This window comes from Sphaerodactylus townsendi, linkage group LG03, assembly GCF_021028975.2.
Source record: "Sphaerodactylus townsendi isolate TG3544 linkage group LG03, MPM_Stown_v2.3, whole genome shotgun sequence".
NCBI classification, from domain to species: domain Eukaryota; kingdom Metazoa; phylum Chordata; class Lepidosauria; order Squamata; family Sphaerodactylidae; genus Sphaerodactylus; species Sphaerodactylus townsendi.
This window is the reverse complement of record NC_059427.1, coordinates 111,202,501-111,220,719: the sequence shown is the minus strand read 5'-3', so window position 1 is coordinate 111,220,719 and position 18,219 is coordinate 111,202,501. Positions and strand designations below refer to the sequence as shown.

Genomic DNA, 18,219 nt, shown 5'->3' with positions numbered 1-18,219 from the left:
AAGAGTATATGAAAACATCTCAACACCCCATGGTGTCTCCTCCAAGAATCTGTGTCCACTTAGTTTAAGATGTTGTGTGCTTTAGAAACTCTGTTCAAAAGTATTAAGATCGGAGAAAAATATCTCTGGCTCTTCTACAAATAAATAAGAAAGAACATGACCCAATTATCAGGTTGCTAATTTAAAATGAGTAAATAAATAAACAGATATTTTCCACTCGGCAATATTTTGGCAATACTTCAATAAAGTCAGTCAAAGGCCAGCTAAGACTACAGATAAAAGATTCCTACAAATTTGTAGAGTGGCTTAGAGAACTGCAAATACAGTGTAGTGCCCTTGCTGGGGCCAAGAGAAGTAAAGAATAAATATCAGATATTCTGTAGCATAATGTGCATGTCAAATCTGGAATCTGTGCTTTAGGTGATATGTTCAAATATCATTTTGCATCACACTCGGCATGAAGCTTTGATGCCCAGCAGCCCCTTCTTACCCACAGACTTTATCTTGGCAACTCCCGGTCGAGCCTGCTTGAGAACAGCAGCCTCAAGAATTCTGACGAGTGCAGTCCTTTGTAGCTCAAAGTGAATCATGGTTCCAACTTCCAACGCTCACTGGCTGGTTGTTGTTCTGCTGCATTCTCTGTTGTTCTGCTCCTAATTCCTTGTCAACTTTCTTCTGTTGCTGGACCCCTTCCCTGTTCCTACAGCAACAGGGTCTTTGTTTCTCTGAACGCTGCGTTTGCTGAGCCAAATGCAAGTGCACTCAAAAAGAAAGTCTTTCCCCCCCATCTGTTGCTCCATCAGTTTGTGCTGTGTCTTACACGCATGGCCCTAGACAGTCAACCAGAGAAGACCAAAGTATTCCTGATGCTGAAGATCCATGAATGTACTCACTCTAATTTAGCTGCAGAAGAAAGCGGTTGTCCAAGGTGGGGGGCAATATGGGTAGGGGGGTTGTGTGGTGTTGGGAGGAAGGAGGAATTAACTCTTCCCCTGTGCCATTTGCCTGTTTGAAATGCCTCCAGCCATGAGATGAATGTAAGTGCTGGAAGAGGAAAACTATAGGTCAAAAGGGTCAAAAGATAACAGTGGGAATCCATTCAGTCACACAGGACTCCAACCCCTTGGTAGTTGCTCCTGCATTTTTATGGTCAGGGCAGAAGTTGCATATTGCTGCATGGTAACTACAGAGCTTGTTTTCCCTCCTGCCTACATAAGGTCTAGTAAAAGTGTGACATCACACATTTCCCTTATCTTTGTTGCCCCTCAGTAGCTGCCATGTATGGAAGAAGGGAAACCAGAAGCAGCTGGCGATGTCACTGTCAGAGATGGGACTTGTCCCTTGCAACTTGCACCCTTTTGACATCCTTGTGGGTGTATCACCAAGCAATTGGAATGATGTGGCTTTATCAACATTCACAGTCCTTCGGTTTTGGCTCTGACTTCACCAGGGTAATAGTTCTAGAAAAGCACACAAGAGTGCAAAGAAAAACTGCAAAATGCTCCACATTACTTGAGTTATTTTCTTTCCCCACGAGAGCACATTGTGGCGTTGGAACATGTTCCTTGCCTGAACCTTGGGCAGTCAAAGCAGAAGAGTGTATGAAAGAGACAAGAAATGCTGGGGCCATAGTCTCCCAAACTGCAAGCAGCAGAAACTACATGAGCAGCAAGAGGCAAGCCTGCATCTGTTCGAGGTGGCAGCTCTTGCTCTTGCTAGGTGACAGACGCAGATGGCATTGATTGAAGAGCTGTGGAAAAATCTATGCCAAATATGTGTGGAAGCTTAAAAAGTAAATAAAGAACATGCTCCTACTCCCACACAACGCCTTCAGAGACACCTGCTCAACAACTAGCTGTTCCCACCCAGGCCCCTTCACAGAGCCAGATCCCTGGGGTAGACAAGTGAAGGGCTGATCACTGAATGATGCAGCAGTCTCAAGGAAGAATTGCTGGTGTGAATCCTGGTGTAACAGCACCCACTCCCTGAGGGAAGACAGCGGCCCCAAAAAGGGAGGGAAGCCTGTTCCTGAGGATGGATATTTGGGTAGCTGACTTTATTGGCCTAAGGCACTCCCCCCAACTCATGCACACACAAACCTCTTAAACAGAAAATCCTGTCAGGGTACACTAAACTAGATATAAAGCTGCCACCAGAAACGGAACCAAATGGAACATAGAGAGAGGCTTTTGAATGAGTAAACACAAAAACTAGATTTTATTTTAACAAACTTCTCTTCTCAGGATGATGGTTCAGAGAGGCACGTAAGCATTACTTTAGGCAAGCACTTCTTAATGGTTATGGAGTAAGCAGTTTGTTTGGCTGTTTCAGTTACAAGCCCTCTTGTTTCCCACCAACCAGCCTCTAGCCTCTTGTGGAAACAAGGCTGTCTTCCCTCAGTCTGAGATCTTTGAGAATACAAGCCCCCCTTTGCCTTATCCCCCTTTGTTTCTGGCTCTCTTTGCCCTTAGGCACTATCTCCTTCGACTGACTCTGATGAAATGACAGGGATCTCTTTCTGTCACACTGACTCTCAGTCTGCTTTCCAGACTCTGAGTTTTCTCTCTCTGCTCACTGACAGGCTTCTTCCTGCTTTTATAGCAGACAGCGCACCCTATCTGTGGCTACCAGCTATTGCATTACAGCCCAACCAATCAGGTTGCTGGTTGCACTCTGGTTATCTCTGGGATGCTCTTGTCCTGGTTAACTGCACCTTTGCTAATTAACCTTTTAATAACCTAATCCGTCACAGTTGCATTCTGCTCAAAGGACACTTTGCATTTTAGAAGCAAAATACTTCTTTATAGCCCTGTTGTTGTAAAGGGTGTTAAAGCAGCCACTGCATCAGCTGGTTGAGTAATAAAGACATTGACTCCTCCTGAAGGAGGAGCCTAGAACTGAACAAGAGACACAAGTGATGTTTCTCAGTAGTGTAAACTAAAATGAACTGCATTCTATTCAGTTTAATTTCCACTAGAGATTTGTTGCTGAAACTCAGCAGGGACAACAGTCCTTAGCCTTCTGCACCATCAATTAAATCTTTCTGGCAGATTCACTAGGCCGGTCCACTGCAAACACAGAGAGAAAGTCAGGCCTTAGTACAGGTGGGAAATAGAAGAATCGTCAAAAATATATGTGATGTCTTCATTGTCAGTGAGCAGGGACTGTAATGTTTTAATGGTGATCACAGTATCTCTGAAACATGAACACTGTATTCCTTCTAATGAACTATCCTGACAGAAAAACTCTCAGGCCTGGTATGAGTAATGCTTGTGTCTTAGGAAACATAATGTGAAGAATAATGTCATATAAGAAATATAACGTACTGTGCACATCTCTGACGGAAGATTCACAAGCTCAGATCGTTGCTAGGACTGGATAGGACATTGACTAGGTGGTCTTGGGGAAGTAATGATCTCTCAGGCAGATTTACTTCACATAAGATTGCCAGCTGCCTGGTGGAACCAGGAGATCTCCCGGAATTACAACTTAACCTCCAGAATACCGAGATCACTTCCCCTGGAGGAAATGGCTGCTTTGGGGTGGGATGCATGGCAGATTTCTCTCTGGGATGCACCTCTGAAGATGCCAGCCACTGATGCAGGCGAAACGTTAGGAACAAGTTCTACCAGACTATGGCCACACAGCCCGGAAAATCCACCACAACCAGTTGAATCTGGCCTGAAAGCCTTCGACAATGCAGAGGCACATGACTGAAAGCCAAGAAGTTATGAAGCTAAGCCTGGAAAACAGGCATTTGGACAGATAAGTGCAAAGGGACCTTTTCCCTTACCTCGCCACTGTGTAACAAAATGCATGTACTTTCCCTTCCAGCAGAAACCTATCAAATAGTGACCTTGGCTGCAGCCTACATTATGCATAAGACAACTTCCCCAGCCATTTCACTTGATTCTTTGGTGTTCGGGTGATAGGTTTCAAGGTGACCTCTCATTTGCAGACTCCTGATTGACTGAATGGCAAAACAGATGGGGAGAAGCTGCTCTGATTTCATGCAAGCCCGTTAGATAAATGTGGGGCACTTAATTTCACATGCTTCATGCAAAGTAGGCAATTAGCTGTCTTGCACAGTCTTGATATGCACACTCCAGGCAGTTGCCCAAGTGTGCCTTGCCTCCTCAAAAGTTCTGAACTCGGCGTAGCCTGTATGATGAGTTTTGCTGGCAGGTTTATGAAAGGGACAAATACTTTTAATTTTAAGCTTTCGCAAACTGCTAACACATAGCAGTTATCATTGGTTGTATCCACTGTTATATTCACTTGCCATACAGAGCACAAGCATGCTTGACATGAGATGGACACACACAACTTTGATTAGAGCTCTGGGGTACAACTAAGGATAAACTCTGGAATAGATACTTCGTGCATTCTCTGCCAAGTGTACATTTGGGGCTGGTTCAAACATGTGCAGACATCTCTTGATTACTCATTTCTTGATTCACATAGGTGAATGTGCATCCCCAGTTTCACTGAAAAGCTCTCTGTGATCACTTGAAAATTGTCTATGTGATGAACGTATGAAACTACCTTCTCATGAATCAGCCCATTGGTCAATCCAGCTCAGTATCGCCTACTCATACTGACAGCGACTCTCCACGATTTCAGGCTCTGCTACCTGAAACCTGTGCTCATAGGTTCCCAGGACTGAAGTTGGGAATTTCTGCATGCCAAGGATGTGTGTTGCCACTAAGCAACAGCCCCTCCCCCATCTATCATCGGACATCCTGATTTATGACCTGGTCTGCAGTGCTTCTTTTAGACGTGCCAGTGACCATTTGAAGTTGTAGCCACCAAATGATAAATATGCATCTGTGAACAACCCCCTTTGACTTTTCAGATTTTGGGAATATTTGTGTAAATAGCAGCTCTTCTTGTTTCATGTTGTGACTCGGATGTTTCTAGCAAGCTTCCTCATTCCCCAGCGCTTGGTCTATGCTTAAACACTAGTACACATGCTGTTTTGAATTACTAATCACCCCAATGCAGATCATTGATGTGGGATACAATGAGATTTCCTTTCTGCTGCACTGGAGTGGAGGAAATACCTCCATGCTGATGAAGTCTCTGTTTACAGTGCACTGTTGAATCGATGATTTCTGCTGCCTGCTAAGTGGAAAGGTGTTGCCTAATTGCAGAATCAGCCTATCAGATGTGGGCTGAAGTAGATAGGAGTGAAATGGATCATTTGGAGAAAGCCTAGTTGTTAGAAGGTAACTTTGCAGTGTCTTGCTGTCTCAACCTTGCCTCCCTCCCAGAGAGCGGAGGGGACAAGTAAACGTGTGCAATATCAAATTGGGTTAGTATTATGATAGTTGCACAAAACTCTTGTTACAGCTAAATGTCAGGAAGCTGCATTAAAAAAAACCTTTTCTTCTGTTGTGGTTGCAGAATACAAATGGGAGGGGAAGGGAGAGAGGAGAAGGGGGAAGCTCATCCTGTACGGCAGGATGACACAAGGATTTCCTCAGACGGCAGCCAGGTCTGACATATGGTTACTGATGAAACAGGCCACATAGATGAGGCAGAAAATGCTGGCAAACCATTTGATTTGCGAGGCAGAGGCAGCTTCACAGAACCCTCCAACGGGCTCAGAGTATTCTCCATCTGGCCCATTCATGTCCAAGAAGAGAATCCCAAGAGATTCCGGAAGAATTTACACAGGCTTACAGGACAAATTTCTGAGAGACAAGAAGAATCTCTTGATACTAGGACTGCAACTTCAAAGGACAAAGGCTTTGATTAGCTGCTAGAGGAAGCTTCCTGAAAAAAAATATACTGCCATACAGAGCTGTTTGCAGAGGTTGGCACGGATGCAAAGAGCACCTTCTTTCAATTGCATCTAGCTCATAAGCTGCCTCCTTATTTAGACTCTGACATCCTAGCCATGATGATTTATGCTACTGTAACCTCCATACTGGACTACTGTAATGTGCTATATGTAGGGCTGCCTTAGAAGAGATCCCAAAAGCTTCACATAATGTGGCAGCAAGTGTCCCTTCTAGGATCAGGTGCTTGGAACATATCATTCCAGCGCTGAGTCAGTTGCACCAATTACTCATTTGCTTCTGGACCCAATTCAAAGTGCTGGCTGTTAACTGTAAAGCTCTTCACAGCCTAGGGCCTTCATGCTGATTGAACTTAGGGATCCCACCCTCCACATGGGATCTGGGGATCCCCTGGAATTGCAGCTCAGACTACAGAGATCAGTTCCCTTGGAGAAAATGGGATGCTTTGGAAGATGGACTCTATGGCATTGCACCCCCTGTCCTCCCCAGGCTCCATCCCCAAAGCTCCAAGAGTTTCCTAACCTGAATCTGGAAACCCTACCTCCACATCCCCTCGCAGTGGCCAAGAAGGACCTGTGCTCTTCAACAGCCTTCTCTTTGTGGTGGCCCGGCTAGACTGTCCAGCTAGCATCAGTCAGGGCATGTGCTTTTCTAGGATCAGTCCTTCGGAATGGTTGGTCAGAGTGGTGTCACAGGCACCTTCTGCTTCCAAAAAAAAGTACAAAATCCATATGATTTAAAAGGTACACTCTTTAGGCAAATCTGGTTGTGACGCTTTCATCTCACTGGTTTATCATTGTATTGTTTGTGTGGGTTTGCAATTGGCCTCTGGCTCTTCCCAGGCAGTCCTGCACTACAACAGACACCAACCTGAAGGACCCTCCACCTCATTTTGTCTCCTGATTATCTGAGGCTTTGCTCATGGCAAGCACAGCTGCTATTTTTAATGTTTTTATCGCTTCCTATTTTAATACCTTAACACCTGGGTGATATAAATGTTATAATTTGACGGGCCTTTCTCCTCCAGCTTGGGCTGATGAAAGACGATTTTAAACTTCGGCTTCTTTCATTTGATCTGATCTGCAACAAAGGGATGTGATTTCAATACCAAACAAACTCTGCCTGCAGGCTGCTCAGATAAGGTCAAAGAGCTTATGGGCCTGTTTTTTCTCAGTAGTTACACCTTGCAGGGCAATTTTATGTTAAAGTACTCCCATTGATAGAAGACTGCCCAAAAATTTGATTCTAAATGGCTACCTACAATTGTTCCATTGTATTTTCTGCCTTATCTAGTCCTAATAATTTTCTCTTATCTTCTGTGAACTGTGAATTTAGAATGCTATGAGCTCTTGTGACCTCCTAAGCTATGACCGCCTAGGCCAGTGGTGGGAATTGTAGTCCATAACATCTGGAGTGCCAAAGGTTCGCCACCACTGGCCTAGGCTCACCTAAACAAATGCTGAGTATGAAGTCTTGGCAGCTGGCCCAACTTATATTGAAATTGTACAGATGTACTCATTAAAGACTTGGAAAGGCTGGAGAGGAATGTTGTCTTTGTCATGGATTTCTCTGCATTCCTTCCTGCCAACGCTTGTTTTCAGTAAGGGTACCTGCTGCATTCAAAGCGCAGCACCAGAGTCCCAATCCTGGATTCAGGCCTTTCTACTAATTGCTTCTGTTCAACAATCTGATAGTCTTTCCTGGATCACCTGCACAAATTCTGTAAACCAGAGATTCAGATAATAAGGTGGGATGTGTGCCATGAGAGGCAGAAGGGTGACATCAGCATCACATATTATGTTATTACTTATCCAACCACCTGACTGTGAGAAAGAAAGGATGATCAAAAAGGGATTCCCAGTATTCAGATGTCCTTTTTAAAACAATTGTCCCCTAAATGTGTGAAGTTGACTGATAATGAGTCAGACTGTTGATCTGCCCAGCCCAGAATTGTCTATTCTGACTGGAAGCACCTCTCTAGGGTTTCAGGAAGGTATCATACTATCTGAAATGTTTTTCATTGGAGCTACTGGGATCAGAACTGGGACCTTCTGCATGCAAACCACATGCTCATTCAATGACAACAGACCTGCAAAAGATTTCTTGTACTTTTACCCTAAACAGGCTGTCTCTATATTCAGTTGGGGAGATGAGAACAGAACAAGAGAGGGTAACTGAAACTGATAACCTGTTTATACAAGGATAATCCAAATGGAACCTCTTAAATAAAGAGATTGTTGTCAGAATAAGACTTTTTTATTAATAAAACAAAAACTAAAATTCCAATTGTATATGTTTTTATTATATAAACATACACACAATACATTCAAGAGCAAACTAGAGAGAAAGGGAAGAAGTACAATATACAGTGGAACCTCGGTTTTCGCCAGTAATCCGTCCAGCGACTATCAGCAAAAACCGAGGCTACACTGTCTGCGCAGGCGCAACGCAAACAGTGCAGCAAAGTTATGCAAAAGTCCCCTCAGATTTTGTCAGCAAACCGATTAAATCTGAGGCAACCGACAAAAACTGAGGCAAAAAACAGCTGGCGACGATCGGCGAAAACCAAAATCAGCAAAAACCGATGTCGCTGAAAACCGAGGTTCCACTGTAGATTTCAGGGATGGGTAATATTTACTAGTCTAGAAGATGAGAGGTCAAACAAAGACAGTGCTGAAGAGAGAGAAATGGCCAGAGGCCCACATGCAATGGAGGTGTATACACGGAGACAAGCCCATACAAACACACACAAATGGCCAAAGAACTAATATTTATATCATAAAATGAGTCCTGAGGCAATATGAGGTAAGGTGGCAGGTAAGTCAGAGACAAATAATTGATTGTTTATCCAGGGTCCAAGCATAAGAAAAGGAGAGGGGTGATGGCCCATTAGGGTGCCAGAGAATATTTTGAACTGTTTTCTGGTGCACAGACTAACATTTGTGATGGTCATTCATGCTTTGAACTATTTAGCAGGAATGCCAATTAATATTTGGGATATATTCAGTTGCTAGATGATTTGAATTAGCTCACTTATTTTCTGAAGTACCACTGGTTGTGATGGATGCATAAGAGTACTGAAATGGCTGTCAATTAAAATGAACAAAAGTTGGCTCAGAGCTTTGGGTTGACAAATAGAGGTTAGTGACCTCTCTGTACAGTGAGGCCTATATTTAGGCCACTGGAAAAGTACCAACTACCAACCTCTTTCCCCCATCCCCTACCCCATTCCTTGAGACACAAAGTGGATGCCAACTCCTTTGAGAGACACCCATTTCATGTGGAACAGTGTCTTGCTCTTATGTTCCCCATGCCACTCCTGGCACCCTCTAGCAGGGGAGTGGTTCGGCCACCTAAAGTACCAAGCTGTCTTCTTGATGCAGGTGTTCGTTTTTTGTTGTGGAAGCTGTCAAGCAGTTCTATAGTCAGAGTCAGGAAGTTCTGGTGTAAAATTGAGAATGTTTGGATAATGTCTGAGTTAGCCCTTGTCAAAGAAGAGGTACAAGGCAGGATGGCAATTTACCGAACTGATTGGAGCCACCCATACCCCCTAGCTGCAATTTGTAGCTAAAATCTTTCAGAGCTGAAGTCACTGAACTCTGCAGTGCATTGTTGCCAAAGCTCCTCTCCAGTATCCTATGCAAAGCTGTTCTTCTGATTTGAAAATAATCACTAAAATGATGAGATGATAGATCAATGTGTATGTTAATAGAAAATTACACCAAGAGTATGCTGAAAGCATTTATAGACTCAGATGTAATTGTTGCCATTGTTACCATAAGTAAGAAAAATAGTATTTTGATAATTCTCAGGAATGAGTAATGAGCAATTGTTTCTCTGAGCAAAACAAGCAAGAATTGCTGTTCCTAGTTCTGAAAACTGGGGATAAGACCCCAAAAGAAGAAATTACAAATGATGTGGAGAGGTGATTTGCTTCTTCTGAAACTGAGGTAGGATTGGAAGACTCCACTGTATATGATCTACTGGGGTTTGGTGACATTTGGAAGAACCTCCATGGGGCCCTCCAGCTAGTCATGAAAATGGCAAGCTGGACCATTAATTTGTAAAAGATAAGAATCATAGTTTGGTGGCAAAGGTTGAATTATACAATATTACCCTGCCTTGATAGTTTCTGTACATTTCAGATTTTGCAATCTGATCAGTCTGACTTCATTGTAATTGTATCTGTTGTAAAATGAGATGAGCAGGCCAGCACTTTTAGTCTTTGGTTAGAGGTAAGCTGTATTTTCTTCTGCTTTAACCATGTGGTAAAGGAAGGAGTGACCTTCACAGATGTTGTAATAGCACATTATGAATAAATAGTGCTGACAAGCATCTGTTCCACATTGTGGACTCAACTGAGAGCTGTTTTTATTCATATTCATTTCACAACACAGCTAGAAATGTGTGGCTTTTTCACCTATATCTGTACATATCCATCTTCCTAATATCAGTTTGGCAAAATAGCGACAATTCTTGGACTGTAAGTCAATGCACTTGGACTCCATTAATTATTGCAGTGGATGCTTCCCTGAGTTTCTTGTTTGCAACTTGGCCAATGTTAATTTGAATTACAGTCCATTTGATGACAGTGCGATCTGGTGGCTGTAGCTAAAGCATTTCACACTGGTTTCTCCTTCATTGGCCTTGTGGCTTGGTTTTAATGGTAATCACTCCCTATCTCCCTCTCTTTCTCTCTCTCAGAAAAGCCACGGATGAACAGTATTCTTACTTCTGCAACTGAGCCCTACGACCTCTCCTTCTCCAGGTCCTTCCAGAACCTCTCTCATCTCCCACCATCCTATGAGTCTGCGATCAAGACTAACCCAAGTAAATATTCTTCCCTGAAGAGATTGAGTAGGTGTCTGTTCATTTCATTACCTTGCTGCTGAATGTGCATAGTTAGGGTGAGAAGCCCAAACTCTGGCAATATGCCACCTTTGTTGTTTAGCTCTTATTCATGGTGACTTTCTGTGATGAAGAGCCTGCAGGAGGTGATTAAATGACTGCTACTTTCTTTCTAGAAGCAAGTAGCTCAACCTGAATTGTCAGCTAGGCATTCTGGCCCAAACTGTAGCAATAAATTCATTTCAATGCACAGGGTGTAACCATGGCTAATATTTTCACAAGGGGTTTTTGATTTGCCTTAGTTTTCTTTCAGCAGCTCTGCTTTCGAGAGCATACACATGATGTCATCCTCTATTTGTTCTGCTTTCATATTTTCCCCTGCTTTGCTGCAGTCTTTCCCATACATTGCTAGATGCAATCTTTTTGGAAATATCTGAGCTGGAGCACCTTTGGATGTGTTGTCAATCGGGAAGTGCACATTTTTTTCAGCACCTACATTTTTTCCTGACCTATGCATATCAGCACCATTTTCCTTACCTCAATGCCTACAGTGACCATTTTCTTCCACCAGTGGAGAGTGGTGGGGGGCGGGGAGGGCTTTCAAAAGATTTAATAGCTATATCACTATAAGAGTAGAATGATCAAGTGCAACAATATACTTGTTCCCTGCTTTCATTTTGGCAAGTAATGGCAAACCGCCTCTTAATGTCTCTTGCTGGGAAAACTCCACAGGGTCACCATAAGTCAGCTGTGACTTCATGGGCAGGGGAGGGGGGAAGGTCTCCTTTTAACAGCAACCAAAATCTTAAGGCACGTCACCAGAGAGAAATACCCTTTAGTTTTTTTTTAAAGAATGAAATCTGGGAATTAGTATATTATTGAAATAGATTGTCATAATGTTAAAACACTATAGCCTGTAAGTATTATCAAAGGGTTTTTTAAGCCTGAAAAATCACTTCACTGGGGAGAGGGGAAGGCAGTTATGAAGGGCTGAGACAAGGAAAGTGAGAAGAAAACTTACATGCATTCACAGCAGCAACAAGAGCTACACAGAATAATTTTGGTGTGGAGCAACCCCTGATGGGATTCAATATCCTTTCTTGGCTGCAAACCTGAATTTGTAATATAATTGCCTTGTTTTCCAGATTCTATATACTCAGTGAATAGACAAACATTTTGCCATAATCTTTGCCATAAAAGAGACCCCATGCAAAATCCTCCATAGGACCACAAGGCCCCTGTTCCAGTCATTGTTTAACATTGCAATATCCCAACTTGGGGAGGTTCAAGCATCTGTGTTCTTGTGTTGATCTATAGGTTTGGTGGAAGGGATAATGATCTGCCTTTCACTCAAGTTTAGTCCAAATAATAGCTGATATCTAGTCTGGAAAGAGACTTTGGAGACTCCATCAAAAGAGTACCAAGTTAAATGGGCCAATGTAAAACGCAGCAGTATATACGTAGCTAAGTGTTCACCTTCAGAATTGGATCTTTTCTTTCCAGGTCCAATGTATGTCTCCCGCGATACTCTAAAATAATCCGGCATTTTGATACAGCCCAAGTGCATGGAGGATTTCAAAAGAAGATCATATTCTTCTTCAACTTGCTGTGCCATTCATTTATTATTTTAAATTGGTTTGCAATAATTGATTATAAATGAAAATGAATGTACCTATGGATGTAACTATGTTTACTTTTTCTCATTGGACTTCGTATAAAAAGAACACTCTTTTCACACATCTGATGAACTGAGCTCTGACTCAAGAAAGTTTCTGTTCGAATTAATATTGCTAGTCTTTTAAGATGCAACCAGATTCATGTATGTTAGGCACAGAGGTGCATTTGATAAGTAATGAAGCTGCAATGTTTGAAGTCCTCTAGTCTGCATATGCTACTGTCCAAACTATACATTTTTTCAGAATTCCAGAAGGCATATGCATTCTCTGCTTTCATTTTTGTATGTATGTCATATTTCCACACCTTAATGTGTTTTTGTATTTCCTTTCTGCTCACAGCTGACAAGGATGCTGAAGAATACTACTCAAGAAAGAGGCACCTTCCTGACTTAGCGGCAAGAGGGACTCTCCCTCTCAATGTCATCCAGCTATCCCAGAAACAGACCAACCAAAGGGAGCGGCCACGCCGTGTGATGCGGGCCATGTCCCAGGACCGAGTGTTGTCCCCAGAAAGGGTTATGCCGGAAGAATTCAGCATGTCTTATGAGCGGATCCTCTCTGATGAACAGTTGCTGTCCACTGAACGCCTGCACTCCCAAGACCCTCTGTTGTCTCCAGAGCACTCAGGTTTTGGAGAGCAGTCTATGTCACGGGCTTTGTCTCACTCAGATGTCTTTGTTTCTACACCTGTCTTGGATCGTTACCGGATGACTAAGATGCACTCCCATCCTAGTGCCTCAAATAACTTGTACAACACCTTGAGTATGAACCAAACATCTGCCAAGCGCCAGGCATTCGCCTCCCGGCGGCACAACACAGTGGAGCAGCTACACTATATCCCAGGACACCATCATTACCGCACAGGTAGCAAGACAGAGGTGACTGTTTGATCAGATACTGTGCATTGTAGATAATCTATTTGGACTGGGGTGGCATCAGTGCCCTACACTGCAGTGGCCTTATGGCCAAGATAACCTCTAATCCCATGTCTGAAAAGACAGACTCTTCCAACAGTCCTGTCTGTGTTGTTTTGAAAACTCATCTACATGTTACTGACATGAAGGGGGGGAAAACCTGAACAGGGAGAGATACAGGTAAGAGTTCCTGACATGCTCAGTTTCTGTCAAGGAAAGGCATGCCATATGATGGCTCCTTTCAAGGGCTTGCCTGCACCTTCTCTCTTGATTTGAACAAATCTTTCACTGAAAACAGAGAAAAGTCACTTATACAATTGATGTAAGGCAAATTTTGCAATCTCCAGAGCTAGCACAGTGGGACCCTGTTGTGACCCCTGTGCTTCCCAGGTGTTGAATTTTACAGGAAACTCCCTGACTGATGACAATCCTACCTGCAGTCCTTCCCATAAACTAGAAGGTGGTAACCCATTTTCATGGATCCCTTTGTTCTTCCTGGCTCCTGGGAGAAATTCCAGTGGCCAATAGTATCACTGCTTAGTAGCAATGGTTGTTCTGGATGGGAAGCCACATTATTTTACATGATTCTGTAAAGTAGAACTACTCCAGTGCCTATAAATTGCCAGCCCTCTGGATGAACAAAGGAGTGAGATAGATTTGTTTATAAGCACAATTCTGCCAATCAGTGTTTGCCAGCCCCATCCCTTCTTCCAACTGTCCTCATCTGTTAATCCCTGAAATGTAAAATAAAACGTGGAATGAGACTGAGAATGAAACTACTTCTCAGTAGCAAGAAGCACCCCAAAGTCACCTGTTTTCACACCACTTAATAGCATTCCATTTTTATCTTCAGGATGTTGTTCTCCATGAGAAAGATACAGTAAAAGTGTGAGAGAAACAATGCAGCTATATACCGATGATCAGTTTGTGGAAGGTTGGCCACAGTTCATTCTGTGCTTGATTCGTTGCCAGCTTGCACCTTTCAGTATCCATGGGAAGTTCTGCAAAGGACTGGCTACTTGACAGGATTTTCTTAGAAAGATTTATCTTCTTATAGAGTTCTCCTTTCATCGAATGGCTGTATAACATTTTTGGAATGCTAGACTTGCTACATTCGAATCCCATCCAAAAGATGCTTGTGCATCTCATATACCAATTGGGTACATTGTACAGCCACTGTGAAGTGGCGGTTAGACACTGAGTGTCTGTAAAGTATTTCAAACAAATACTCACAGGTCCAACATTTGTTGGATTTTGTACAGTTGGAAACAGATTTTAATTTCAATTAATATATACTCTGAAATGCCCCATCTTCCCACTTGGAAGATCTCCAATCCAGTAATTAAACATTGGGGCTAAGCATAAATCACTGAAATACTGATTAATACCATTATGCATTTACAAATCCAGAATACGGTAGTCCGCACAACAGTGCCTGGAACTCTCTCATCTAATAGTACCCCATACATTTTTACAGGTTAAACATGGACACGAATCATCCTTCCTGGTTTTCCTGGCCTTCCCACAATACTTTTTGAAATTCTATCCCAGGTTCTTAAATTGGGCCATCTGGCCCTCCTGCATGCTCTGGCGCTGCCAAGAGACCTTTGTGCCAAAAGGCCCATCTACCTCCCCACTGAGGTGTGGCCAGAAGCAGGCAAGGCCAAAAGTAGGCTGCTCAGTTGGAGCTACTGCTTTCTCTGTGCCATGTCTTCTGTAAAAAAAAAAAAATGCCAGCAAACCCATCGCTAACCCTTGCAGAAAGGGGCAAGAGCTGCATTCTCATCATCAGATTCTCCTCAGACAGCTTTGCTCATTGGACTCTGCATAATCCAGAGAAGTACACATGTGAAGATGATATCCTGTTACTTTGCAACAACAGGACTTTGATTCCAGCACCTGCAAAAAGCAACCACCAGGCTGCTTTTACTGGCATTTTGTGTTTGTAGATCATGAACTGGAGCCATTGGAAACACTGCTTTGCTTAACAGAAACTGGGCAAGAAGGAACAGAAGACAATGGCCATTTATAGCTGCTGCTCATGTCCTGCATTCAAATCACAGACATGAGTTCAGAGACAGTTATTGCTGACTGTAATGCACACGAGTCAGGTCAAGGGCAAGAGAGAAGCAACCTCCTCTGAACTTGTATAATTCTGTAACTTGTATAATTTTCTATCTTCAGCCTAGCTTTCTCAAAACACCTCCGATTGTGAGCAATACGGATAATTAGTTTTTGAGAGTCAGGAGAGGTAATACCAGGGCTCCTGCCCAGAAGTATAAGAATCTTTCACTGTCTTGAACATGGGATCTCAAGGATAAAATGTGTGTTGCTTTTATTTTCCAGTGTGCAAGAGTTAGTGTTGGTTGCATCAATGACAAATATGAGGAAATGTGCAAACCCTTGACTCACTGGAGCAAGAAGATATTACTTGGGTGAGAGAAAATTGGTTCTGGAACCACAAGGGCCACATGCAGTGATATGAATGGGCCTGCCTGAGTCCCACTGCCTGAGTTTCCCCTGCCTGAGTCCCACTGTCTGAGCTCTATTCTAGTGGGAAATGCAGATTCCCTTCTGTCCAATTCTGTGTAGATAATTCTCCTGTTCTGCTGCACTTAAAAAAAAATCTGTAAAGTAGCATTGGTCTCCCTGCTCTTGCCTATTGGGTCTTCTTTAAAAATCGCCAGAGTGGTTGGCAAAAATTATGTAGCCAAACAAAAGCTGTAACGTGATGCCTCCTCTCTGGTCCCTAACTCTGCAAAAGTGTTTTCAAGAGGCAACCATGCTGCCTCTTTAACTTGCAAAGTAGGCTTTGATCTCTTGACAGCTGAAGTGCTTTACAGGAATCACCAGCACATCCTTCTGCGCAAAACCTCTGAGCCACAATGGTATCCCAAGTGAGATCCCTGATATCTGTGTTACTTAATAATGCTTCAAACACTGTGGGTTGATGGGTTCATATGACAGATACAGGGCAGCTAGATGATGCGACCAGTTCGATTTAGTCTGTCTTATTAGCAATGGCTTGTATTTAAAGCCATGCTGTGGTATCTTAAATTGAGTGCCTCAGATGAAATGCTTGCCTCTAATCTACTTTCATCAGGAGCCAGAGCATCCTGATATCTGGCCTGTCAGCCCAATTAAAGCAACCACTGTTGCCATGTTACTTTCAAGAGGTGAACAAGTGCACTAACATTGTGAGCACCATAGGCAAAAGTGGCCTTCAAGTGCTGGTAACACTGAATCTTTTGTATCTTGTCTCAATGAAACTGCAGTGCTGTATACTTAGATTAAATATTGCATTTCACCCAGCCATAAAAGCAAAAGTAAGACCTTGCCATTCTAGATGTTTTGTTCCATCCTCAGTTGCTGAAATTTGAAAACATAGTTCCATATTAAGCCTACAAAGAACACATTTGTAGACACAAGTTCAGAGGCTACCAGGCAAAGAGGACAGCATTTATTTTTAAGCTGGGGTGTTTTACATTATGCAAGATGGGAAGAAGTTGAGTAGCCAGCAGGGCAACTGGGATCTTTGAGGGAAATATTCCTGGAAGGCAACATTCTGGCTATTCTTTTTCCTCCTATAACCTAGCTCCACACCCATGACCTGAAGATCTTCGGTCTTCCTTGTATTCTTCTACCTACCGCAGATCAATATCCTTAGAAGGAGAGGAGAAAATGTCCATTCACTAGCCAGAACACAGAATTCCTTCATGGTTTTCCAGAAAAATACTCAGCTAGAGGGTAGCTCCAACTAACTAAACATGCTGTGTGTGGTTTAGAGGTGGGTGGATGGAAGCAGGAAACATGAGCTGTGATCCTACAATCTACATACATAGATGCAGGCAGAACCAGCATGCCAAGGTTTGTTGTTTCTGCTGCTATTTAAATCTCTGCTGTAACCAGTTGCTGTCCAAGGGTGGACCCATTTTGTGCAAAACCCTGTACCAATAATACACACCACTGCATTGCTGGGGTAATAAATTGGCCATAGCCATTTTATTGAGCAGAAGCGTGAGGCTAAGCATGGGTCTGGATCTGGTCATACGGGTAACGTGCTGAAGCTCCTGCAGGGCGGGTGTCCCATCCCGAGCTTCTTTCTACTACGGGGCTCTGCCGGGCAGACGCTCCTGGCAAGAGGTGTTCCCCCTTGGCCCTGTTTGGCAGGGGCTGTCACCTCTTGCCGCTGTTGCCGTTCCCAAGGGGAAGGCCTAGATCCCCAGCTCCTAGGCTATGACAAAAGAAGCATGCATTAATATAGAAAGAAAATTAGGGAGAAGTGGGCGGGCAAATCGTCAGCTGGCGAGCACATGGCCGGCACAAAGGAGGGCGAGCCCCTTTAACATCTCGGTTTGCCCCTCCTTTCTTCCGGCGATGTTAACCCTTTCCCAGCATGGTTCGCCTTCCCCTTCCACCCTTACCTGGGCAGCATCTGCTGGTTTCGCCTTCTCCCACATAATCGCAGCAACCATGTCTTGTGGCAATTCACAGAAGTCTTTGTTGGGTTTAGCAAGGAAGCCTGGTTTAAATTGAACCATCGGCTTGCCTGCCTGTTCAGCTTGGCGAGTGGCTGCCATATAAAATATAAAGCCCCTTCTAGCTGCAGGAACAGTTCTTCCCCCACATAATCACTTGACTTTTTAAAATCATCTCATGCATTACACAGGGCAAACTAGTTTTGCCAATGAGTTTATACTCCCCCAATTACAGCCAGTCTTGGCTCCTTAGTGACTGAGTGTACGTGTATGTATAATACCTGAGTTTGCTGCAGTCACATATCACATATGGTACACACTTAAAATAGCTGAGCTGCACACACAGAAATGTAATGCATGAAGAGGTCTTAAGGTTTCAGACTTGACTGATTCCTCTTATAATCATGACATATCCTGATGGTTGGTAGCACTTTTGTATAGTGATCATTCTCTGCTTGTTTTTGTTCAGCTGTATATTTGATGTTGGGTGGAAGGAGAG

At 43.3% G+C, this 18,219-nt stretch overlaps 1 protein-coding gene across 3 annotated transcripts in view; it reads left to right on the top strand.

Moving 5' to 3' along the window:
• Nucleotides 1-17,445, top strand: part of SHISA6 (shisa family member 6) — a 339,241-nt gene extending 321,796 nt beyond the window's left edge. For 2 of the 3 annotated variants that reach the window (XM_048488407.1, XM_048488405.1), the window contains 2 exons: nt 10,509-10,661; nt 12,668-17,445. In XM_048488407.1, the coding sequence (XP_048344364.1) occupies nt 10,509-10,661; nt 12,668-13,218 (704 nt within the window). In that variant the 3' untranslated portion in view covers nt 13,219-17,445. The remainder of the gene's footprint in view (nt 1-10,508; nt 10,662-12,667) is intronic. The other variant, XM_048488406.1, reaches the window with a different exon arrangement.
• The last annotated feature ends 774 nt before the right edge of the window (nt 17,446-18,219 follow it).